Genomic DNA, 27351 nt, shown 5'->3' with positions numbered 1-27351 from the left:
CAAACATAGCGATATCGCTAGCAATATCGCTGCTGCATCACAAAATCATTGACGCTTTAGCGATATTGCTAGCGATATCGCTATGTGTAAAACCCCCTTTACTCTTCCTTTGTCCAAATTTGATCTCTGGTCATTCTCATTAACTCTGACACTGATGTAATCAATAAACATAAGCGACATTGCCGACTTCTATGCTCATTATTACCAGCATCTGAAATACTATGGATAAATTTGTGGGCAAGAATACCAAAAGTGGTAGGGACTCTACATGTAATCAGATGGGCACCTCTCCAACAGCAAAAACCCCTGACGCCGATGGTGAGAGCACACAGTCTATTGCAAACGCCATCATAGACCGTTTAATGCCTGAAATAGATAATAGACTGGAAGCTTTCCAAACTTTTATGGACCTTGGATATCTTTCTCTTTATTATCTAATTTTTCCTTAAGGTCTTTAGTAGCATCTTCCAGATCTGAGATTCTCTGTTTACCTTCTGCAATACGTGAATTCTGAGCATTAACTTGTGAAACAATCGTGGGCATGGTGTGGTGGTATTTGTTACTTGTATGTGGTATTATTGGTCACCATGTAGTGGTAATATGTGGTCTGGACATGGGTTGGCGGTATTTGTCCCTTGTATATGATATTATCCGATCACTGTGGTGGTAATATGTGATCTGGTCATGGCACAGTGGTATTTTTCCCTTGTATGTCATATTATTGGTCATTTTGAAAAATGAAAATATGCCTAAATTGCATTGTATATTTTAACAAATGTTTAATAGTTTAGAGTAGAGTAGGGCCCGGCCAAAAAAGTCTACCTTGTTGTGGTTATGTATGTGATCTGGTGATGGAAACTGTTAATGTGTGATTGGTGAGGATGTGGTGCAGATGTGGAGTTTTTCTATGAGTGGACGGTGGGACTGTGGAAGGATCGATGGGTGGAGGTGGGGCTGGGATGGAGCCTGGACTGAGTCTCAAGGGGGCCCCAAAAATGTTGCCAGTATGGGGCCCTGAAATTCCTAGTGGCAGCTCTGAATGCAAGAGTATGAAGGGTCCATTAAGTAAGGGGTTACAGGGGAGGATACTTAGAAAAGTATGCTTGTCATGGTGCCGATGGTGCCCAAAAAGAGGGAGCATGTGAGTGTTAGGATATTTAAGTCCAGGAGAAGAGGGGTATGTCCAGTCTCCTGTGTGTTGGAAGGATGTCACCAGTCTATTGGATTTACCCCACCCACTGACTAAGGTTCATTGTTCTTTCCTCTCATTTTGGTTGAAACTATTTTTCACCAGATGGACAGTCTATTGTACAGGTTAAATCACCCCCCAGCACCCTGTGACTGTGTCTGATGATGAGGAGGGTGGATTCTGAAATAGATGTATATTTACACATATATACACATCCTCTCTTCTCCTGTACCAGTCAGTGGCTCATTTTGTTCAAGATTATTGTACTTGTTTTTTATTATGTATACCCCTTTTCACATGTAAAGTGCCATCGAATAAATGGTGCTATAATAATAATAATATATACACACGTGGAGAATTATTTCAGTGGGGACATAATTCATGTGGGGGATTATATACAGTTGAAACTAGAAGTTTACATACACTATATAAAAAGACACACAAAACCTATTAGAGGCTTCCAAACACATGGCATCTTCATATGGGCAGTCCAGAATTGTTTAAAGGCATACTAATCTTATTGTATGTAAACTTTTGACTTTGCAGTAAGTAATAAAAATGCCTTAAGACATTCACTCTCTCTTATTATTCTGGCATTTGGCAAATATTAATAATTATGGTAATCCTAATTGACCTAAAACAGGAAAGTTTTATTCTGATTTCATTTCAGATATTGAGAAAAACATGCATATGTGTCTTTTTATATAGTGTATGTAAACTTCTGGTTTCAACTGTATATATATATATATATATATTTATATATATATATATATATATATATATATATATATATATATATATTTTTGCATACATGGGCTAACATGCAAATATATATATATATATATGTGTGTGTGTATTTATGTACATTTTAGGACACGTTCCTCCAAAATGACATTAATTGTAGATGTTCAGCTACGGTATGGTGTCATAGACTTAATATCTGCTAAAACAAATTGAATTCTGTACATTAGTCAAGTCTAAAACATTCCAAAAATCTAGAATATGTTGCATAATTCATACATTTCCTATCCTTCAGCTGCTGTGGATTGCTTATGGATGTACGGGTCCGCGTGTAACTTTGAGTACTATATTTTTCTTTTGGCAAGCTTAAAGTGACAAAAAGTTATGACATTTAAGCACACGGATATTACATGCAAATCTTGTTGCTCTACAGCTTTTCCCACACATTTTTTTTTTACTATTACCAGTTAAAATAATAATGATTCCTGCCCTTGGTATTTTATTTTTAGGGGATCTGTTGTTTTTGCCAAAAGGCCAAAACTTTCAGAAATAATAAACAGGTCTTTTTCTGACTATTGTTGGTGGTGTGACGGAGTCTTAGCAAATGTGAGAAACATAACCAACCTTACTATCTTCTAACAAACAGTAGTCTGGGGATATATGTTAGATTGGTGGGGGTCTGTCTGGTTCAACCCACATGTCTGCTAAAATGGGGAATGCCTCTACATCACAACCACATAAGCACAGCCATGAAGTATTTGAAAAAAAAAAAGTGCCTCGAGCCCCCGTCAAACATAGCGATCTCGCTAGCAAGATCGCTGCTGAGTCACAAGTTTTGTGACACAACAGCGATCTCACCAGCAAGATCGCTGTGTGTGACACTTATCAGCGACCGGCCCCCTGCCGGGTATCGCTGATCGTGCTCGAATGGCCTGGACCTTTTTTTGATCATTGGTCTCCTGCTGGCCAGCACGCATCACTGCGTGTGGCAGGCAGGAGACCAGCGATCAGCGAGCTGGAGCCTGGTAACCAAGGTAAACATCGGGTTTCTAAGCGCCGATCTTAGAAACCCGATGTTTACCTTGGTTACCAGCTCCCTGCACCAGCGCGCTGGTTTCTAACATACACAGCGTGTAACTAAGCGACGTGTGTCGCTTGTTACCCGCGTAGCGCTGTCCTGATCGCTGGTAAAGCTGCCTGTTTGGTAGCTCACCAGCCATCATGTAGCGACACACCAGCGATCCTGACAAGTTCATATCGTTGTCGGGATCGCTGGTGTCATGTCGGACGCTGTTCACACCACAGCATCCGGCAGGCAGAGGTAGTTCCACCTCCAGCCACTATAGCCTCAGTGGCGCCGGCCTGATCTTCAGGCTCTCGGGGGTTAATCCTGCTGGAGACCAGGTTGGATGGTTAGTCACGCCCACGGTCTTTAAATAGTCATGCTGGCCTATGGGCGTCGCCGATTATAGCTTGTGTTTCATACCAAGTGGTTCCGGTCTGGAGTGGAGGTGTTCAAGAGAGAGAGATTCATATCTGGTGTCGTATGATCCGTCGTTATCCTTTCTCCTTCCCATATTTGTGTTTAGTTGTGCCCTGTTCACATTACTGTTTATTCCTGTGTGTGTGCGGCGCAGTGCAGTTTAAGTTCTCCCTGTCTGTCATTATTTGTGTGGGAGCTTTGGTGGTGACTTCTCACTGGGTGGAGGGTGGAGGGTTAAGTGCAGGGCTGAGCAGGAGATAAGGAAAGGTCGGAGGCTCAGGCATTTGCACCTTCAGCAAAAACCCTGGGTTGAGGGTCAGACAGGGTTTCCCCTAGTTAAGGGACACCACAGGGGCCCCGGGCATTTCAGCCTTAGTTGAACTAAGCCCCCGTGACATTATAATCGGCCCACATTTTTTCAGGAGTCCATGGATCCATTAGATTCCATAACCCGCCAGTTGGCGGCGCTGTCCATACAGGTCTCCGAGTTGAATGGGGCAGTTCAGCAGCAGGGCCTGGTAGTAGCAAAGGTGCAAACGGCATCTGCAGGTATCGGTGCAGAGCCGAAGTTTCCGCTGCCAGAACGATTTTCAGGCGATCGCAGCAAATTTGTCGTATTTCGGGAGGCCTGCAAATTATACTTCCGCATGCGGCCAATATCCTCAGGTAATGAGGCCCAGCGAGTAGGGCTGGTGTTGTCATTACTGAGTGGCGACCCCCAAGCATGGGCATTTTCCTTACCACCTGACTCTGCTACATTTCATTCGGTCGATAATGTTTTTTCTGCCCTCGGGCTCATTTACGATGACCCTGACCGACTGGCTCTAGCGGAATCTAAAATCCGCGCCCTCCGCCAGGGGGAGCGCTTGGCAGAAGACTATTGTTCGGAATTTCGCCGCTGGGCTGTAGACACACAGTGGAATGACCCAGCACTGCGGAGCCAGTTTATTCATGGGGTATCAGGGAGGGTGAAACAAGCCCTCCTGATGTATGAGACTCCGGCATCATTGGAGTCTGCCATGAGTTTGGTGATACGTATTGATCGCCGTTTTCGTCAGGGGGCACAGGAGACGCTACCTCTGGGGGAAAACAGAGGTGCAGGTGTGGTTGAAGTAGATGAGTCCCCTGAACCTATGCAGATTGCTGGCGTGGCACAGGTTCAGCCTCGCGCTCCGGGAGTCCGGAAGTCCGGAGCATGTTTCTACTGTGGTAAAGGAGGTCATTATGTTAACGTTTGCCCGGTACTACCTAAGAGGGTCAAACCGGTGGAAAACTGTTAAGCTCAGAGGGTATGGAGGAGACCCAACTGAGCGTATGCATATCCTCCATGATGGTATCTCAATGTATGCTCCCTGCCAAGGTTATTGTCGCCGGCAGAGAGCTACCTATATCAGTGTTTGTGGATAGCGGTTCCGCCACCAATCTCATAGACGAGGAGTTTGCACACACCGCCGGGTTTAAGATTGAAAAACTTCCTCACCCCATACAGGTGGTGACCATTAATGCTGTTCCCCTCCCTCAAGGGGAGATTACTGAGTTTGTGGCAGAGGTGAAACTCCACATTGGGGTCCTACATTCTGAGTCGGTTACATGTAGGGTCCTCCGTAATCTCCCAGCTCAAATGGTCCTGGGTTTTCCATGGCTGTCCAGGCACAACCCGGTAATTGATTGGAAAACTCAGGACATAGTACAATGGAGTGGTTTCTGCCAAGACAATTGCTTGGCCACATGTGTGTCCGCCGTGACGCCCAGCCTGCCGGAGGCTTTGCAGGATTTCGCGGATGTTTTCTCTGAGAAGGGTTGCTCAGAACTGCCTCCACATAGAGCCTATGACTGTGCTATTAGGTTAAAACCCGGGGCCAAATTACCTAAGGCCAGGATGTTTAATATTTCTGGTCCTGAGAGACAAGCTCTGAAAGACTACATCGCGGAGAGTCTGAGCAAAGGTCACATCCGGCCTTCGTCCTCGCCTGTAGCCGCGGGGTTTTTCTTCATTAAGAAGAAAGATGGGGGGTTACGCCCGTGTCTGGATTTCCGAGAGTTAAACCAGATTACTATCCGTGATCCCTACCCAATGCCGTTGATCCCGGATTTGTTCAACCAGGTAGCGGGGGCAAAATGGTTTTCCAAGCTGGACCTCAGGGGGGCGTATAACCTCATAAGGGTCCGTCAGGGGGATGAGTGGAAGACGGCGTTTAACACTCCTGAGGGTCATTTTGAGAGTCTGGTTATGCCGTTTGGGTTGACCACCGCGCCTGCCGTTTTCCAACATTTTATTAATGAGGTCTTTGCTCATGTCCTGGGGAGATTTGTGATTGTATACCTGGATGATATCCTCATTTATTCTAGCGATCGGGACACTCATTTGCAGCATGTTAGGCAGGTCTTACAGTTGCTCCGGGAGAACCAGCTCTATGCTAAGCTGGAAAAATGTTTATTTTTTGTCCAGGAGTTGCCCTTTTTGGGATATATTGTGTCCGCAGCTGGTTTTAAAATGGACACCGCTAAGGTGCAAGCGGTGTTGCAATGGGAGAGGCCGGAGAGTCTGAAAGCACTCCAGCGGTTCCTTGGGTTTGCGAATTATTATAGGAAATTTATAAAACACTTTTCGACTGTCGCCAAACCGCTCACGGACATGACAAAAAAGGGTGCCGATCTGGCGAACTGGCCTGAGGTGGCTATACGTGCATTTGAGCGTCTGAAGAATAGTTTTGCTTCAGCCCCCATTCTGGTGCAACCAGACGTGTCTAAACCTTTTGTGGTAGAGGTTGATGCGTCGGAGGTGGGAGTGGGGGCAGTACTGTCTCAAGGCTCGTCCTTGAGCGAGATGCATCCATGCGCCTACTTCTCCAAGAAGTTGTCGCCGGCCGAACGGAATTATGATATCGGCAACAGGGAGTTGTTGGCCATCAAGCTGGCTTTTGAGGAATGGCGACACTTCTTGGAGGGGGCGGCTCACCAGGTCACAGTTATCACCGACCATAAGAATCTGCTCTACCTGGAGTCGGCCAAGCGTCTGTCTCCTAGGCAGGCTCGCTGGGCATTGTTTTTTACTCGTTTCAATTTTCTTGTGACGTACCGTCCCGGGGCTAAAAACACCAAGGCGGATGCTTTGTCTAGGTGTTTTCCGGGGGGAAAACCTCGGGAAGAGCCGGTACCCATCCTCCAGAAAGGGATAGTGGTCTCGGCTCTCACGACTGAGGTAGAGGCGGAGATTGCCGAGGCCCAAGAGGAGGTACCACCAGGACTTCCCGCCAACACAAATCATTTGTACCCCTGCATCTTCGGCCTAAGGTGTTGAAGGAACACCACGATTCGGTACTGGCTGGTCACCCAGGGGTGAAGGGCACCTTAGAGCTGGTATCGCGTCGTTTCTGGTGGCCCAAAATCCGGCAGGACGTGGTCTCGTACGTGGCAGCTTGCATCACGTGCGCTAGGGCTAAGTCACCCCGAACCCGTCCTGCTGGCACGCTACAGCCTCTGGGGGTACCCAATAGGCCATGGACAGAAATCTCCATGGATTTTATCACTGACTTGCCAGCCTCAGCAGGGAACACGGTCATCCTGGTGGTGGTTGACCGTTTTTCAAAGATGGCGCATTTTGTGGCGTTGTCCTCTTTGCCCAATGCTAAGACGTTGGATCAGGTATTTGTGAAGGAGGTGGTCAGACTCCACGGAGTACCGTCTGACATAGTATCTGATAGGGGTACGCAATTTGTGGCGAGGTTTTGGAAAGCTTTTTGCTCAAGGTTGGGGATCAAGTTGTCACATTCATCGGCGTTTCATCCACAGTCTAATGGACAAACTGAGCGCATGAACCAAAATCTAGAACAGTATTTACGATGCTTTGTGTCCGACAACCAGGAGGAGTGGTCTACTTTCCTTCCTCTGGCCGAATTCGCATTAAATAATCACCGCCAAGAGTCATCAGGAGAGTCTCCATTCTTTTGTGTGTACGGTCAACATCCTCAGTTTTGTACCTTACGTCAGGGTGACTCCGGGGGTGTCCCGGAGGAGGATCAGCTAGGAGCCCAATTGTCATCAGTCTGGAGGCGGGTGAAACAGCGTTTGTTGAGCATGAGTGCCAGGTACAAACGGGTGGCTGACAGTAGACGCGTGCCAGGTCCGGACCTGTGTGTGGGTGAATGGGTGTGGTTAGCTACGAAGAACATAAAACTCAAAATCCCTTCTTTAAAACTGGGTCCAAGGTTTATTGGGCCTTTTAGGATTTCTGCCATCATTAACCCAGTAGCTTATCGCTTGGAACTTCCCGCGGTGTACAAGATACACAACGTGTTTCACAGGGCTTTATTGAAAAAGGTGGTAGGCTTGGTGGACACGACGCCGATGCCACCTCCAGTCATGGTGGATGGCGAGTTAGAGTTCGAGGTCGCCAAGGTAGTGGACTCTCGAGTAGTACGCCGTACTCTTCAGTATTTGGTGCACTGGCGGGGGTATGGTCCAGAGGAGAGGTCTTGGGTTCCAGCCTCAGACATACATGCGGATCGGCTGGTCAGTTCTTTTCACCGTCGTCATCCGGACAAGCCGGGTCCTATGAGTCTTGAGGGCCCTGGGGTCCCTCGTAGAAGACGGGGTACTGTCATGTCGGACGCTGTTCACACCACAGCATCCGGCAGGCAGAGGTAGTTCCACCTCCAGCCACTATAGCCTCAGTGGCGCCGGCCTGATCTTCAGGCTCTCGGGGGTTAATCCTGCTGGAGACCAGGTTGGATGGTTAGTCACGCCCACGGTCTTTAAATAGTCATGCTGGCCTATGGGCGTCGCCGATTATAGCTTGTGTTTCATACCAAGTGGTTCCGGTCTGGAGTGGAGGTGTTCAAGAGAGAGAGATTCATATCTGGTGTCGTATGATCCGTCGTTATCCTTTCTCCTTCCCATATTTGTGTTTAGTTGTGCCCTGTTCACATTACTGTTTATTCCTGTGTGTGTGCGGCGCAGTGCAGTTTAAGTTCTCCCTGTCTGTCATTATTTGTGTGGGAGCTTTGGTGGTGACTTCTCACTGGGTGGAGGGTGGAGGGTTAAGTGCAGGGCTGAGCAGGAGATAAGGAAAGGTCGGAGGCTCAGGCATTTGCACCTTCAGCAAAAACCCTGGGTTGAGGGTCAGACAGGGTTTCCCATAGTTAAGGGACACCACAGGGGCCCCGGGTATTTCAGCCTTAGTTGAACTAAGCCCCCGTGACAGCTGGTGCCTTGCTATGTGTGACGGGGCCCTTAGAGCTTCCACTCCAGTTATTGTGAGTGAGTTGACTGTGATGTTTTGGGTTGGGATAAGCCTTTACATCTTCATTACAGTTATGGCAATGTATTTATGAATCATGAAAATCAGGATAAGCTGTTTTCCAGGTCCTGCCTATCATCAGAAAATGACCAATTGATTAAATTAGGTTTTTGTATTAAATATATATTTTTTAAGTCTTGGCAATAGTTTTTTTTATTACTTTTATTACATAGCACAATCTATATTAAAAATAAAAAATTCTGCATGCAATTTTCATACTGGCCACTGGGGCTTTTTTAGACTCATGCATTCTTTTGTTTCAGGAAATAACACATGTACATAGCCTGGCTATCGTTTCTATTGAAGTGTCTAATAAGCATCTGAAAAGTTCATTGTGAACAGAGGGGAGCAGGGTCAGCTGTGACATCACCTATTGTGATTGTAACTAGGTTTGATCAAATAGCTTAGTATAAATGCTTATCCAAATAGCTATAGCGCTACCGAATAGTTGCATACATACAGGGGGAACTCATCCTCCTCCGACTGCAATGTGGATTCTTCATTTGTGGATCGTCTCCTGTCTACATTAGTGGGCAACCTCGCTTTTTCCCACAAGTCCCAGAACAGGTTAAAGTCCCGCCTGATTATCACTGAGTGTAGCAAGTCTTTCACTACCCCAACCTCATGGGACTCAGTGCCACGGTTCATTTTTACGATCACTCTGGAGATGGGATAATGCTTGGTGTCCCCGTGGATACAACAGATGCCCACGTGTTTCCCTGGGATCAACTGGTGCGAGACTGTGGTCCTTACCAGGGTCACCAAACTCCCTGAATCCAAGAGTCCTGACACCAGTACTCCATTTATTGTCACGGGACATGCCTGCAGCCCCTCACCGGGCTGATAGTTCACACTGCAGACTGGATAGGCATAGTATGAACATTTCCTCCCTAGGCTGTAGTCCATCTGTTCAGAGGATATACTACAACGGGCGGCTATGTGTCCAGGACTATGACATCTCCAGCAGACCAAGTCTTTACCTGTGGCCCTTGACAACCCCTCAGCAACCCTTGGGACCTTGGACACACCCCAGTGGTGGCTCTACTACCCCTGTTTTGATATTCGTGCTCCTTCTGGATACCCCAGTAAGGGCATGCAACACCACCCGGCTTCCTTAGAGACCCCTCAACCACCTGGTACCTTTCTATTGGGCCAGCCAGGTTGTCCGTATTTCGGGGGGTCACTGTTATGATTGGGTCACCGAGGAGGGGAGAGCAAGCCCAAGCTAAGCCACAGAAAACCAGAGCGGTTGGTAACTAAGCGGATTGCAGACCCCTGATCCCCACACAACTAGCAGTAGCCGTGGAGCGTACCTACGGTGATCCTAGATGCCTCGGCACAGCCGGAGAGCTAACTTAGCCTAAAGCAAGAAAGGGGAAATCTAAACTGCCCCGGAGCAGACCCCAAAGGAATAGATAGTCCCCAAACATATATACACAGACGCAGGCAGGAAAATAGATTGAGCAAATGATGGGGCCCACACTGACTAGACAGGTCAGAAAAGGAAAGATGCTGTCTGCAATCACGTAATAAAACCCTGCAAAAAGTCCAACACGTCTGATGCAAAAAATACTGAAGTCACACGACTTCGCCCACTATATCAGCACTCTGGTATATTTTGAAAGCAGAGCAAAAAGAGGCCAATCTAATAAGGGACAAAAACAAACTGGCAGAAGCAGTAGCATATGGACAGTCATTCAGCACAGCCCCAGCCGGAGGTGGCTGACCAGCACAAAACTGATATAGACAAAACCAGATCAAATGCAACAGAATAGCAAATGAGCACTTAGCTGAACATACAGGGACAGAGCTGGAAACATCAGACCTCAGGAGACAAGAAGAAAATCATCAGCAGGGATAGAGGGAGTCGGCTGTCTTAATTTCCAATCGTCGTCCTCATTATCAGGTGGTAAGCCTCTGTTAATCAGATCAGCTCCATTACCTCCAGTAGCCACCAGAGGGAGCCCAGAAAGAGATCTCGCAACCCCTCTGTCTATCTGACCAGCTCTACTACCTTCAGTAATAACCAGAGGGAGGCCAGAAAGCGAATTCACAACAGGTCACCCTGGGCAACCCAGTTCTGCACCGGCCTTAGAAGGGAGTGGATTAACCTTTCCATTATGACCCACTCTACTATCTCGGCAAGGGTGGAGGACTCCTGCTGCAACCACTTCTGTACCAGATGAAGCAAATCAAACTTGGGAGCTAGGGGATTTATCACTGCAATGCGCTCAGTGGTAGACCCTTTGAGCTTGAACAGGCATAGTCACCCCTTAGCGTGCCAGTATCTCAGTTTTTAGTTTGGCATATTTCCAGGGCATATTGTAAGGCCAGGTCATAATAAGCCTTCTGGGGCTTGCCAGTTAGATAGGTGGCCAATACCTTTGCCCATGGCTTCAACGGCAGCTTTTCCTGCTCTTCCACCCTTTCAAACAGTCAAAAAAGCTTCCACATCTTCAGCTAGGGTAATTTTTTGCATGTCTCATCTTACCTCCTTCCGGATGTATGTGTCGTCATCTGGACTTGGGGGAGGGGCTGCTGACTTTCCCCGAAACGCCTCTGTGAGCAGTCAATCTGCTGCTGCTATTGTTGGATCTGGTCTTGTAGCTGCTGCTGCTTTTGTTGGTACTGCTGTTGTTGAATCTGTTGCATATGCATCTTACTAGTCTCTTGTTGTACCAGCTGCTGCTCCTCCTGTAAATGTTGCTGGTGCTTCTGCGCTTGCACCAGATGTTTAATCAGGTCCTCCATTTTGCCTGATGTCCTTTGCTGGCTTGTGAACGCCTTCACCCAGGACATGCAGTACCTCTTGTAGCAGTCTTATGTGTTCACTGTGAATGCTATCCACACTTCTAACACCACCAAATCAGCTCACTCAGATGTACACAGAGGTAGACATGGGAACACTGTTGCTTTAATATCTTCACTGGTTTGCTATATGTGCGGCGTAAACCATGGTGAAGTAAAAATAAATACGGCCATTTAAGCAAAACAGGAAAACAAAACTAACTGATAGCACAAAGCACAGTTGCCGGGACCCGCACGCTCAGGGTTAGCAAAACACATGGTTCAGGTTAGCATAAACACAAACACTTCTCTAGAGTAACCTTTCCAGACACATTGAACATTGAATGCCTCTGGAGGCCGACTATTTAAACCCCAGACCCATACCCTGGGGTGGAGATAAGAAGGACAACCTCCCACTCACCCTATGGTTGTCCACAAAAACCCAGCCCTTAAAATGGCCGATTAACCCCTCTCAACACATAGGCTATTGGCTTCAGTGAATTGAAACCTAAGTGAAACATATCTCCCCTCCAGCACCTTGCCAGTGACTTTATCACATGCCTTATTGGCATACAGTGGCATGTGTTTCCCATAGTCTGTGTCTTCATATTTACTTCTATATATTGGAAAAGCAGAAGATTACATTTTCCCATAGAGTTAAAAAAAAATAATTTGGAATTCCATGTGCATATGGCGCTATTCAGGAGCGAACACAGAAGAGGGTCCATATGCAAGAACACTATATGGGCCCTTTGCACAAAGTCCACCTGCTTTGGAGGAGGTAGTGGGCCCACTTACCTCTTGGGCACATATGCGTCTGCACAAATTACACCAATGGTATTTCCACCATAGACCCTATTGATACACTTGGTGTGTGTGATGAAAGCTTTTTCATGCAAAACTGCATAACTAATGTGAACATAGTTTGAGCACAAAAGGGGCCTCACGGTGGCTCAGTAGATAGCGCTGTTGCTGTGCAGCAATGGGGTCCTCGATTCAAATCTGCATAGACTTTTTATGTTCTCCCTGTGAAATTGCATGACATTTTCCAGATACCTAACATGTATAGCATAATGATGAAAGTGTTGATGCTATATAGCAAATTAAAAATTATGTATAAAATGACATTATAAGGCTATGGTCCCACAATGAACTTTTGATGAGTTTTTGATGTTGCAGTTTTTCTGCACCATTTTAAAGAAGACATGAAAAACACGAAGCAAGAAATGTCACAGTGTAGAGGGATCATGATCATTCTCATATGCACATGGAAACACGAGCGGCAATGGAATGAAACTGAAAGGGAGAAGATACAGATTAGATATTAGAGAAAACTTTTTGACAGTGAGGGTGATCAATGAGTGGAACATATTGTAATCAAAAAATGGGGAAAGTCAGCCAATGCCGTCAGGAAACAAATATAAACAATCATGTAAAACCTGAGGCAAAAATATGTATTGCAGATAGGAGTTTATTCAAAACATATATCAGTCACACAATGTCGCCGACGTTTCGGCCAGTATGGCCTTTATCAAGGCATTTATCTGTGTGACTTTTGATGAGGAGAACTTGGATGCTGATACGCATATGGAAGTGTCAGGGACAAAGCCTCTGCGTGACACACAGCGGCTTTGTCCCTGACACTTCCATATGCGTATCAGCATCTAGTTCTCCTCATCAAAAGTCACACAGATAATTGCCTTGATGAAGGCCATACTGGCCAATGAGTGGAACAGGCTGCCACGAGAGGTGGTGAGTTCTCCTTCAATGGAAGTCTTCAAACAGAGGCTGGACAGACATCTGTCTGAGATGGTTTAGTGAATCCTGCATTGAGCAGGGGGATGGACCCAGGAAGTCCCTTCCAACTCTAACATTCTATGATTTGTTCACCAATTACAGTAAGTAACATAGGTTACTTAATTTTTTCTAAAATATGCAGCGCAAATAACTCACCAAAAACTCATCGTGGGAATGTAGCCTAATAGTCATAATAATATAAATATACCCCGAATAGACTACTACAACAACGTATGGCACATGTTGTGCATAAGTTACCAAAGCCTGTCGCCTGACTTTCCTGCATGAAATGTGTCACATTTTAATTTACTTAAATTATTTTAGATCTCCCAGAGGATTTTGTTGGTAGAATTTATTGCATATTGGAGCGTTTTGTTTTCTTTCTTTTTCCTTTTTTTTCTCCCCTTAGAACTCTGAAATCATGATTTGATTCTGTTTCAATTTGTATTTTGGCAGTTTAGTGCAGGAAAGCTTGCTATTACACAATAATATTTTGGAAGCTGTTTGTTTTGCTGTGGATGTTCGCCGTCTCTTATGGTAGGGAGACATTATGGAAACTTCGAGAGCTCTTTAATGTGACTAACATAAATAATGAAACCCAAATATGCTTACTCATCACATATTGTCTTCTCATCTGCTTGATACATTTGTATCAAAAACCTCCTGCAGAATTTTATCGTTCTTTCATTCCATGATTTTCTTCAAGCTGAGCAAGGTAGAAACGACTGTACATTTCTTGAGAAAGATTTTTCAAACTGACAAGTAATTTCCGAGTGCATGTACAGCATTGCTTTGCAGTTTTTCGAATCCCTTCTGACAAGGTAATTCACCTACAGATCACCTGTTGTTAAGCTGCATATTTCCCCCTTGGATGCAAAGTGTGAAATCCATGGTTACATATACAGCCTTAATTGACATACTGTGTGTTTAATATTCGCAGCGCTTGCAATTTATTCTAGAACAAGAGTTACTGAAAGGAATTTATTAAGACTTCATCAGTCCTAACTAGTGATGAGCGAGCGTGCTATTAGAGTTTCTTCGGTGTGCTCCAATATTACATTCGAGTCGCTGCGGTGGAAACCTGAAAGCATACAGAACTGTTATTATAATATACAGTAAATCAGCAATTTCATCAAATACCGATATGAATGATAGGAAAAAAAGCTTAAGCATGAATTCTGCTTTTCCATAGTGAATAACCAGGAAATGTTATACAAAATACAATTTCCATTGTTATGTTGACAGCTCAGTAAGTGCTGCACAAAAGGACTGAGTAATGGGCGAGTCGCCCATCTTTCCCCACATTTTGTTCATGTACTTTCACATGAAACGGCAGTAATTTTTTTTTCCATTGAGATATAAAGGGTGGACTCTCCTCTTTCCAGAAGCAGCAAAAGCCTTCCGGCCCACAAAGAGCGCTTCTCCCAGGACAACCTGTTATGACGAGACCATAATTTTTCATCTAAGATTGCAAATATGTCTGAGCTGTGTAATCTATCGGGCCTTCACCACTTCTAATAAATTGTTTACAATTTCCTAACAAAATCTTTGACTCTCAAAACAGTCCCATATAAGATGACACAAATCAGCATGATACCTATGAAAGCAGTCTGCCCATACTATATAGCCTGGAAGGAGTTAAGTAACTCTGATGTGTAATGTATAGCCGAATCATTTTATTATTTGCAACCCGGAAGACTACCATTGAGGAGCTAAGTGCGTCTCACCAATGCTCATCCATTAATGTAGGAATTAAGCTCTGCTATTTCTCTTTGACAGGCAATAGGGTTGAGGAGATTCTGACATTAAGTAAATGGGTATAAAGTGCTGACACTATACTTGTGAGACCCTGAGCTTTAAATACTGCTATCAAAGGGTATGATGATATTCTCTGTCTGGAGTGAGAAAATTGACTTGTGATTGCATGTCGTAATTGCAAATACCTTGAGATTGCATTTAGTCAAAGGAGGGATAGACTTTATCTGAAAAATGAGATTAATGATAATAACTCCATGCTGCTTCCAAAACTCTCACTCTGTTAGTGAAAAAAAATGTGTGTATTCAGGGTTATCCCATAATTGAGTAATTGAACTTCCCCAAAGATTTACTCATTCTATATACTTACAGTGCAATTCTGTGAATAGACAGTAATCTATTCAGGAGTTTATACGTACCTTCCAATAAGGCCAAGAATTATTTATTTTTAAGACAGTGTGCTAAATGTGCCACAGCATTAGCGCTATCCTCATCCAATATCCAAGACATTAGATATCTCAGTTGGCCCTCTGAGTAATAAAGATACAAGTTGAGTAAGGGATATGATCCCTGGGTCTCTAGTTTTTCTAGTCACAATTTAGGTCTAGTATTACTCCACCAATACAATTGGTCATCAACGAGTGTAGCTGATTAAAAAGGCCTTAAGAATTGGATGTTGAACTACGTTCAAAGCGCTTAAGAAATCTCATCATTTTTATAAGATGTATCCTTCCAGCTACCGACAGTGGGAGACAACCCCAAATCCTGAATATGTCTCCAAGAAGATTCAAGAGAGAGTGAATATTATGGTTAACATCCTCAGCTGGACGATGGATATTTATATCTAATTTTTTAAATCTATATACATAGTCCCCAACTTACAGACATCCAATTCATGTACAACCCCTAGTTAGCATCGGATGTTAAAAAAAAAAAACATACTCACCTTATCTCTGACTTCTCCAATCACCATATAGTCCTCTTCTTTCTGCCGTTGCGTGCCACATCTATGGCCTTATTACTATAGGCCAGGCTACTGGCCACATCCAGGCCAGGTCTCACTGCATATCTGTAGCAGTGGCTGTGGCTGGAAGACTTGGCCTGTATTGAAGAGGCCGGAGAACGAGGGCGCCTGACAGCAGAAAGAGGAGGAACAGACGGCGAAATGAGTATTGGTTTAAAAAAAATGAATACTTCCCTTTCAGCCTTTTTCCCTCCACCATCGCACACCACATCTCCATGCTTTCTGGCTGCATACATGCCCCAGAGATCACTGCGCATCATAACGTCATAATGTTACTGTAACCTCAAAAGCCTGAATGCGACCGTAAGTCATGGCCTATAGCGAACAGGACCGTAGGTGCAACGAGTGGGACGGCCAGAGAAGTAAGTCTTGGTTATAAATAAATAATACATCTCCAGTGGGCTCGCTGTCCGGTCATCTCTCCATCATCACATACCGCATCTCCAAGACTTCCGGCAGTGTCCAGGCCCTGGAGGTTACTGCGCGTCATAAGGTCGAAACATTGACATTGTTCCTTCTCGCGTTACTTCCCCTATATATGTTATACTCCAAAGAAGCCACACCGGGTGAAGTGAGCTTGAAAATCACAGTGCAATTGTAACTGAGGTGAGTCTTCATACGGATTTGCAATTAAATGTAATGTATGCACTACGTGTATTCATAAAGAAGATCTGTCATTTGCTCAAAAATGTGTTAACTAACTTATAAAACTCCTTAAACTGATTTTTGCTCTATGCAGCCTTGCACTGTTTCACTCCATTACATAGATATTCTCATTTGTTGCTTTTGGAGCACAATATGTGAATTCTCTGCTTGGAGTCTTCTTCAAGGGCATTCACTTTCAGCTCTCTTTCCCAGGCGCTGCAAAAAAAAACCCTTAATAGCATCTGAAAATGGTAAACTGACAGATCATCTGCGTTTTTGAGGGCTGAAATCTCACAACCCCAGGAAAGACTCTGAAGTAAGACCAGTTGGTCTGTAAATAGAGATTTCACACAACTGTGCTCAAAAAGTAACACGTGAATATCTATGTAATAGTGCAATGAACCCCCCCGCAAAAAAAAAAGCAGACTTGTCTCGGGAGCTTAGCGACTTTTGCAAGGTATTTAACTATTTTGTTTTTTGTTAATTTCGGGTCCTCTTTAACCATAATGATTTTTTGTAATTGGTAATGATAATTAAAAAAAAAGTGTTCAATTGCCAATGCAATGCTACAAATCTTGTAACAGGCGTGGGTAATTTTCCTTCCTTATTTTTTTTTGTATACCTGTGGCTCATATTCTGTTCTGAGCTATGCAGTATATACTTAGTGTTGCATGACAAAAATCCATTGTAAGTCATATTTAATAATAAATCCCGGAATAATTTTGAGAATTACTTTAATGCCGGTACGTGTGTGACCTTGACAGTCGCTGGAAGAACCATTTGCATAAATACCCTCCATTATGCTTAGTATGCTTAATATGTTTTTCTGACAGCAGTTGGTATCTCATATATTAACACTGTTTTCGTTACTAAACCTGCTGAAAGCCTTTTAGTTAACATAATGACTTTTGGAAAATGGCTCTGAACATTAAAATGGCAAAAGCCAGACTTCTAACATAGAATATGAAAGCATTAATCGAGCCTTTATCTTGAATGTTTTCCATTAGAGTAGAATTGTATTGGCACTGAGCATGGTAATTATTCTCTTATAACACAGTATGACTAGCAGTAGAAGTAGAAGCTTGCAGGAGAAACAATATCTTACTTGAGGCATTGACAGATAATGCATTGTGAACTTGTGTCACGTCTTTCCTAAAAGGCAAAATGGGTAAGCGAGGAACCGTGACACAAGAGCTTTCTTTGTGATCTTGAGTAGTCAAGTGGGATTCTTAGGTAAAAGGGAGTGTTATTACACTGGCTGGAGTAGACATAATAGATTAGCAAAATATATCCAATATATTTGTTGATAGAGAGGAAAAAATACTGTGGTAAAGCTTAAAATTAACAATGTTTGCCTTTTAATTGCTGATAAATTATCCAGTATAGAGGTTAGACATGTAGTTACAAAATATCATGCCAATTGGTGTTCAAAGTGTATAGCAATATGGAAGTCAATATTGGTGGGTGCACATTCTCAGTCACCCTTCCAAGTTCTGTGCATAGTAATCCTATGTTCGCTGCTGAGCTCCGCTTTGTTCTGCTTGTCAGAGAAGGAGCAGAGACTCTTCAGGGGCATGGTAGAATAGCTGAGTAGTCTGTTTTTTGTAGACTGACAAAGGTACGCCGAAACGTGCGTCGGGGCTGGCACATCCTGGGGACCTCAGCAGCACACAAGGTATAGCACGGAGCTCTTATTTTTGCACATATATTTTTGCTTCCAGCATTATTTATATGCTCACCTTGTTGGAATTGAGCTTTTGACAGCTCTCTTATTGCACTGCACTTTAATCATTGTTCTCTGCTGCACTTATTTTATGTATTAGCACCTTCATATTATACCTGTGTTTTCATGTTATTCCACATACCATTGTATTGATTTAGCACTAGCACTTTTATACCTCGTGTGGTATTTATTTATATATGGCATAAAGTTTTCTGTCCCCAGTGGTACCTATTCCATGGCATTGGCCTCTCCCCTCTTGATATTTTATATTTACTTTTATGAGACTTTACTAAATAAAATTATTATTATTGGACATTTTCAGTTTCATCTGTTGTTTTTGCTTTTGTAGGGGTATAGGAAAAAACTATTTTGTAAGCTGCAGAGTTGAGATCTGATTCTTTCCCAACTCTTCACTAGCTGCACAGATTAGCCGCAAAATCAAGTGGGACACATGGAAGCTAATAATGATTGATACCCTAAAATTGAGGATTGATATATGGCTACATCCATAACTTGGAGAGAGATCAAGAGCTAAACACTGTTATATGATCCCTTGTTCAGATACAATCTCCTGATGTGAAGGGTAATTGAAGTGGGTTTATCTGATGGAGAGCAGACACAAAGTCCAGAAAGTATACAATAGCTTGGGAGGCAATAAAATTAATGCCTATGGAGATAACTCTTCCTATGCTCAAAAGAACTACATGCAGATTCTTAGGAGCCTGATCCCAGTTATGAATATTGGGTATTTTGTGACCGACATAGATCCTATAATTATAGGAAACAGATTTTCAGCGTTCTGGCAAACATAACACATTGACTTACATCACTCTGCTTCCTGCCGGTCAGCCCAGAATTAATATCGGCAAGGTGGACAAAGTTGGATATGTCATGGATCTTATCTATAGAAAGCTAAAATCATGATGGAAAATATGGCATTAATACCCTTGGACCTCCAGGGGGACAGATATCCTGTAGGTTGGGGATTTCATACTGTAATTTTTTGGGACCTAGCTGCTTCCCACTGACCAATCCCATCTGGGGGTAAGTATGTGGGGGTGACTTTCATCAAATAAAAAAAGCAGATTCTGAATTTTAATCATTATTCAGTGCTGCGAGATAGAGCGTACTGTAGGATTGTTTCATTTTCCTAATCGGATTGCTTTCCTCCATAAAGGATTTGCACCATTCCTGCCAGCACAGGTTTAGTGCCTTTCTTTTGTTATCCCTTTTTATTTTATGTAATTGTATATATGGTATTGTGTTGTCCCCTTTTGTAATTTTTTTATATATTTTCAAAACACTGTCTACATTTCGGATTAAATATATAAAATGTAATAGCTTTGTTCCTCTTGTTCTATATACCGCATCCCTGAAGCCTTGTAAGGCCGTATGCTACCTTAAAGGGTTGTCCAATTAGCCTGGTGGTGGCAGCTAGTTTTCCTTGGAATATGCAGAGCTTGACAGTGACGTACCTAGTAGCAAAAGCAGTCATGGCCTTGTCCATCAATTGTTGGTAATTTGCATAATTGTTCTGACGATTGGAGTGAGCAGAGTACTGGTTTGTGACAAACCAGTAACAGCAGTGGGATATCTGCATGATCCCCTGGCTGCTCCCTGAAAAATTGGTGGCAGCGGTGGGATATCTGTGTGATCCACCGGCTATTTCCTGACAATTATTTTAAAAAAATGTATTTTTATAATTCTAGAATCATCGTAACTTAAAAACAACGACCAACAGCATCACATCAGGGTGTATGTTACACATATGGAAAACTGGTATCGATGTTTTTTTTCTTTTATCATATTGTATCTGTTTGTAGACCCTTCTTGTTTCACATAAACTTCAAATATATCGACTTTCTGTAAAAAACAAGATCTGAAATTTTGAGCTGTGCTATTTTTCAGAACTTTTTTTGTTGATATAAAAGCTGCTCAGTAAAGAAAAAAAAACATTATTGATTTCCTTGCGCTTTGGAGCTATCAAAGACTTTTTATTTTGGAATATCATGAAGGACAAGGAGAACAAACTTTTGGATCATTGACTAAATAAAGCATATTTTTTCACTTGAAACCCAAAGACCAGACCAAAACTGATTTGGGGCATTTTATGACAATACTTAGCATATTAGATAGAGTATAATAAGTGTAGTTAATGAAGTGAAAGATGGATGCTTTCCTAGAATATAGATTCTAGATGTACAGCATTTAAGCAAACCCAAGACTTAGGGGAAAAAGAAAACAAAAAGCCTCATTTTAATTTATTGGGTCCAATTGCAAAATGTGTAAGTTATTCCATTACCTTTATGTAAAGGTATTGCGCCGCTAGAGGTGAAATTCTTGGACCGGCGCAAGACGAACCAAAGCGAAAGCATTTGCCAAGAATGTTTTCATTTATCAAGAATGAAAGTCGGAGGTTCGAAGACGATCAGATACCGTCGTAGTTCCGACCATAAATGATGCCAACTGGCGATCCGGCAGCGTTATTCCCATGACCTGCCGAGCAGCGTCCGAGAAACCAAAGTCTTTGGGTTCCGGGGGGAGTATGATTGCAAAGCTGAAACTTATGAGAGCATTATACTGCCTCTGAACAAATCCCTGGTTAGACCGCACATGGAGTACTGTGTACAGTTTTGGGCACCGGTGCTCAGGAAGGATATAATGGAACTAGAGCGGGTACAAAGGAGGGCAACAAAATTAATAAACGGGATGGGAAACTACAATACCCAGAGAGATTAGCAAAATTAGGATTATTTAGTCTAGAAAAGAGACGACTGAGGGGCGATCTAATAACCATGTATAAGTATATAAGGTAACAATACAAATATCTCTCTGAGGATCTGTTTATACCATGGAAGGTGACGGTCACAAGGGGGCATTCTCTGCATCTGGAGGAGAAAAGGTTTTTCCACCAACATAGAAGAGGATTCTTTACTGTTAGGGCAGTGAGAATCTGGAATTCCCTGCCTGAGGAGGTGGTGATGGCGAACTCAGTCGAAGGGTTCAAGAGAGGCCTGGATGTCTTCCTGGAGCGTAACAATATTGTATCTTACAGTTATTGCTAGGTTCTTTAGAAGGATGTAGATCTGGGGATTTATTCTGACAGAATTTTATAGGCAGAACTGGATGGACTAATGTCTTTTTTCGACCTTACTAACTATGTTACTATGTATCAGTTATAGTGCTCCTGGTGTTCCTGACAATATTCATATAGCCACCAGTAGACAAAACTTACTGGTAGTACATTTGCTTCTAATGTAGCATTAAATGCCATCTATATGAAGATTCATGGTTGCTTTCTTTCCATTCCAAAGGTTTCTTTCCATTCTTTGGGATTCTTAGTAGATTTTAGAACCTAAATTATTTAAAGAAGATTTCCACCTAAAATGTACAAATTGTTATATACTTGATTATTAGAAGATAGTGTATGTTTACTTGTCACCTTTTTGCACCCTAAAACGCAACGTTTTACTGTTGCAGCAAAGTGAATAAGATGTTTGATAAATCTTGCACTTTTCTTATTTTTTCCTTGCAGATTTAAAGCAGTTTAAAATCTGTAGCATGTCAATTCCTTCAGCCTTTTTGCAGCATTTTTCACCCATTCTAATAAATGGGGAAAAGCACATTAAAAAAGCCGCAAAAACGCAGTTTTTATTCAACATTTCTCCTGCAACACAGACGTTTTTTAACAGTAGTAAAAGTTATTAGAGTAAAGCCATTTTTTTAAACCAATTCTTGCAAAAGTCACAACCTTGAAATTTATCCCTTCAGAATCTTATGGTAAAAAAGTATCAACTGTTCATCAGTTTCTGATCATCTTTGGTTTAACCTTTTCAAAAGACCACCTTATTTAGAAGAACACCTCTGATCTAGACCAGATTTTGTAATGACGGAATTTTAGATCCTTTGCGTGTTGACGGCAATCTTTTGTTGCAGTGGCAACTGTCTAATAGACCAGTTTGTCAGCGATATTAATATGTATTTACTGTATTTTTAGAGGGGGTTGGGGGAAAGGGCAAATCACCTTGAATGACTGTCTGGAAAGGGAACTAATACAAATTAATATACATTCTAATTGAGTTTTTGTATTAAAGTGAACCTGTCACCAAGTTTGACCGATATGAGATATGGCCACCACCTTTCAAATCTGATAGCCAGCATTCTACATACAGCTGTAGATCTGCTCCCAACCTCCAAGACAAGAAAAAGTCTTTTTAATATACTCACCTGCCGAACTCTCTGGTCCGAGAGGTGTCGCTGGTCTTGTTCCGGCACCTCCCGTCTTGCGTTGCCGTCCTCCTTCTTGCTTCATGTGGATGACGTGTCCCTACGTCATCCACAGTCTTCCCGGCATTGCGCTCCTCTGCAGGCATACTTCTCTGCCCTGACTAGGGCAGAGTAAAGTACTGCAGTGCACAGGCGCCAGGGCTCTTTGACCTTTCCTGGCGCCTGCGCACTTTACTGTGCTTTAGTCAGGGCAGTGAAGTATACCTGCGCAGGAGCGTGATGCCGGGAAGACTGTGGATGCGTAAGCATCATCCACATGAAACAAGAAAGAGGATGGCATCGCAAGAAGAAAGGAGGCAATGGACCAAGACCGGCAACACCACTTGGACCTGACCGCCCCACAGGTGAGTATAGTAAAAGGTCTCTTCTTCTCCTACAGGTTTGGTTGGGGGCAGATATACAGCATTATAGACTGCTGAATATCAGGCCAGAAAGGTGGTGGCCATATCTCATATTAGTCAAACCTGGTGACAGGTTCCCTTTAAATTATAATTTTATAATATATTAGTTATAAAAAGGATATAATTTTATTCATAGGAGGAAGATCTGGAGGCGCAGATTTCATTCCTTCAGGGACAACTGAATGACTTAGATGCGATGTGCAAGTACTGTGCGAAAATAATGAATACTCACCTTGGTAAGTAGTATTATAATTCACCACATTTCGAAAACCTGTCTCTTTTCCATAAGTTAATGAATGTGGAATAATATGTTTATTACTTTCAAAGATGTTTAGGTCAAAAATATGTCTTTTATTTAAAGTTTTACATTATTACTGTAATATCTTTCATCAGATACATCAATTATCATCCATTATTCTTACATCAAAATGAAAAAGATTTGAATGCATGGCGCATATATTTGGACTCAAGTATTCTAATATTGGATACCGTATATTACAGATAAAAGTTGAAGTGTATCTGTCATCAGATTATTCTGTTCTTATGTATAGCCAAAGCAGAACAAAAATGATGCCTGATTTAGAAAGCCCATCATTAAATACTCTAGAAGAAATTCTGAGTTAATAGATGGGGGTCCCCTTTTCAGGACTTTTGTTTATAATTAGTGATGAGCTAGTATACTCGTTTTCCCTAGCATGCTCGGGTGTCCTCCCGAGTATTTTGGTGTACTCGGAGATTTAGTTTGTGTCGACGCAGCTGCATGATTTACAGCTGCTAGACAGCCTCAATACATGTGAAGATTCCCTAACAAACAGGCAACCCCCACATGTATTCAGGCTGTCCAGCAGCCGCAAATCATGCAGCTGTGTCGACAAAAACTAAATCTCCGAGCACGCCAAAATACTCGGAGGACACCCGAGCAACGAGTATACTTGCTCATCACTATTTATAATCAAAAGCAGGGATCCTCAACCTGTAGGTCGGGAGCCACATGTGGCTCGCAATCCCATGAATTGTGGCTCGCAACTGTCTGTCAGCTTGGTGCATTAGGTCCAGGTCTAGCACACAGGTATGAAGAGTACATCTCAAAATGGTGAATTTTGTGAGTAGCCCTACACAGAAGAGCAGATCTGGATGCACATATACTGGTCTTAGGGGTTTAGAGATGTTTTAGGGGTTTAGAGATGTTTTAGGTATGGTATAACCTGTTAGAGGAGGTTCTTGAAGTCCTTCATGGGAGAATACTGAATTGGGGCATTGTGGAAACTCCCAGAATCTCAGTGTACTGCTTTGGAGTGATTTCTATTGAAAAGCTTTGGTTATCATTATACCTGTAATGGGGGCTTTGGTTGACAGTACTTTGAATGGGGTGGGAGCTGGATGTGGCTGGCGACCCTCTCTCAGTGCTGAATGTGGCTTGCGACCCTCTCTCTAATCTGAATGTGGCTCTCAAGGTCAGAAAGGTTGGGGACCACTGATCCAAAGCAAAGAGAGGCTATAGCTCTGTGTTATGATTGAGTCACCGTAGGAGGCAAAAACAGAAATGCTACCTAAGTCCAGAAAACCCGAGAAGTTGGCAGCTATCGGATTGCAGACCCCTGAACCTATCAACACAACTAGCAGTAGCCATGGGGGGTTCCTACGATGCCCTAGACCCCTCGATCACAGCCGGAGAATTAAATAGGCCTAAAGAAAGAAAGGGGAAATCTAAACTGCCCCAGAGCAGACCCCAAAGCAATAGGCAGCCCCCAACATATAATGACGGTGAAGCAAGATGAAAACACTAACACAGACAGAAAGATAGACTGAGCAAAGACGGGGCCAAGCTAACTAGATAGGAAAGGACAGGAAGGCTGCTGTCTGCAATCCGTGAAAAACCCTATGAAAATAAGAGCCAACAGACTGACAGTGAAAAAGGCCCTGAAGACGCTAGGCTTCAAAAAAGCTATGTCAGTACTCAGGAATATTCTGAAGACAGAGCAACAGGCAAAAGGAGATTCAGCTCACCCCAGCAGGGAATGGCAGAATCCAGAAAAGCAAGGAAAACAAAAGCAAAACACAAATGCTAACAGGCAAAGCAGAACACTTAGCTTTAGAGGAGCAGGAATCAGACTGGTGTCCTAGAAGTCCACAGAGAAATCACCCGCAGGGCAGAAGGGCGTCGGCAGCCTTATATCCAGTCCGTGACTCCACTCAGCCAGTCATCCTCATTAGGCTCAGGTGCCTGATAATCAGGCTCATTACCTTCCTTAACCAGAATAGGGAGTTCACCAGACCTCAGTGACGAAGGGGAAAATGAACTCACAACAGCTCTGGAGGAAACAACACATCCTTGCAAAACTTGGACAAGCCATTGATTTTGCCAAAAAGATGAAGACGTCAGAGGGCAAGTGTAGGGACAGGAACCTTACATTAGAAGCACCACTCCAGCACTGAAAAAAACAAATGCTGCGCAATGCAAATGATTCAAGTGAAATGTGACTAGTGTGATTTGGAGGGCACAACTGTATTGTGCAAAGACGGATACTGTTACAGTTTCTGATACTGACTCCGCACAGGCCCAGTGGATCATAGACTTGATCAATCCTTGGAGCCTGCTTCCTAACTTATGTTTCTTCTTCTCTCCCTCCTTGTACTCATTCCCAGTCACTCACAACTTGCAGCAGATCACAGGCCATTCCTGTGTCACATGACTGTTCGGAGCACACTACTCCAGACCTGCTGACTGTATCCTGCCTCCTGCTTGCAGACTGCGCTTGACTGGCAAGCTATGTTCTGTTCAAAGCACAGAGAGGAAAACTCTGTACTCTGCTTTGAATGGACTGTAGCAAGAATTAAGGTACTGGAGGTCAGATGATCACTTGTGACAGCTCAGTAACACAGCAGAAGTAAGTAACAGTAAGAAGGAATGAGATGGTCAGGCCAAGTTATTGTAGTCCTGAAGCAATATTAGGTTAGTACAGACGATTATTGTACTGTTTTTCATGTTTAGAAGTCCTTTTTTCAGACGTATTCTGCAGAACTGAAACAGCCATTTACATTTACCATGGAAATCATCCAAGAATCTCTCACATCAATGTTAGAAAACGGCCATTTAATTTTGAATACTGGGGTTTTGGAGCAATGTGGCATAATAGGGAGTCAAAAGCCATAAAGAACTTACTGCATTCTGATGTATTGGAAATGACAAATTTCTGAATTGTACATCCTCCGTAACTTACATTTTATGGCAACTAATGACATTCTCACTTCAGGTAATATTTCTACTGAAGGATGGCTGCACTAAATAAGGAGGAGAACACTGAATGTGTTCTTATTCCTTGTAGCGCTTCACAGTCAGATCCACATAGGCAGTAATTTGCTGCCTGTCTGCATTACTTATTATTTTGTTTAAAAAACGCCTAATTGTCACTGTGGAAGTGAGTTGTACATCACACTGTAGCTTGGCTGCAAATTAATAAGATAAATTAGATATGCCAGACTGAGCATTTGTGAGGGATTATTCATTGGCGTAAACGAGCCAGGATAATGTGTTGCTGATGAGCGAGTGTGGATGAAAGACTAAAAGAGACTATTGAAAACATTACGTACATTTTTTCTTTATTAGCTAACCAAGCATTGCTTACAATAGTGAATAACCTAATTGCTACTTACTACTTTATGTATGGATAGTGATCCTTTATGATGACTTATGATGTTTGGTATGTAGCTTTTCTATGTGTTTTTCTTCTTTGCTTGTCTTGACTTTGTTTGCTGCACCTACAATTTAAGTGCTAGAGCTTAAATCTTGGTGTCTTTTAAAGGACATTAACTTTCCAATTATACTGTACCTGCATCGATATTGTAAGTGCAGTGTTTAGGGAGAGCACAAATCAGGGAATAGCCTGAAAAGCTTCCTTGTACTGGTTGTATGTGAAGGAGAGATGTAAGGTGGAAGCTGTAAGTGACAACAATAAAGAAATGTAAGGGAACTTTTACACATGAACATTGTAAAAGAAAACACTGATTCACTTTATTGCTAATTTTATTGTTAAAAAAAAACCATGCATTTACATGAAACAATAAGTGATGAGCGAGCGTGCTCAGATATCGTGTTATGCAAGCATGCTCAGGTTTTATTCGAGTATATCGGGCGTGCTCGAGTATTATGTTCAACTGCCCGCGGCTGCATGATTCGCGCCTGTTAGACAAAAAGGCAATCCCCGTATGTATTGCAGCTG

General features: G+C 43.0%; 1 protein-coding gene across 1 annotated transcript in view; it reads left to right on the top strand.

The window, feature by feature from the left end:
- Positions 1 to 27351, top strand: part of TBC1D5 (TBC1 domain family member 5) — a 741163-nt gene that overhangs the window by 676295 nt on the left and 37517 nt on the right. The window contains exon 20 of the mRNA XM_073568086.1: positions 23268 to 23367. Coding sequence (XP_073424187.1) covers positions 23268 to 23367 — 100 coding nt within the window. The remainder of the gene's footprint in view (positions 1 to 23267; positions 23368 to 27351) is intronic.

The sequence above is a fragment of the Dendrobates tinctorius genome, unplaced genomic scaffold, assembly GCF_039654945.1.
Source record: "Dendrobates tinctorius isolate UK_male_01 unplaced genomic scaffold, ASM3965494v1 ptg000005l, whole genome shotgun sequence".
Lineage (NCBI taxonomy): Eukaryota > Metazoa > Chordata > Amphibia > Anura > Dendrobatidae > Dendrobates > Dendrobates tinctorius.
This window is presented reverse-complemented; position numbering and strand designations above follow the sequence as displayed.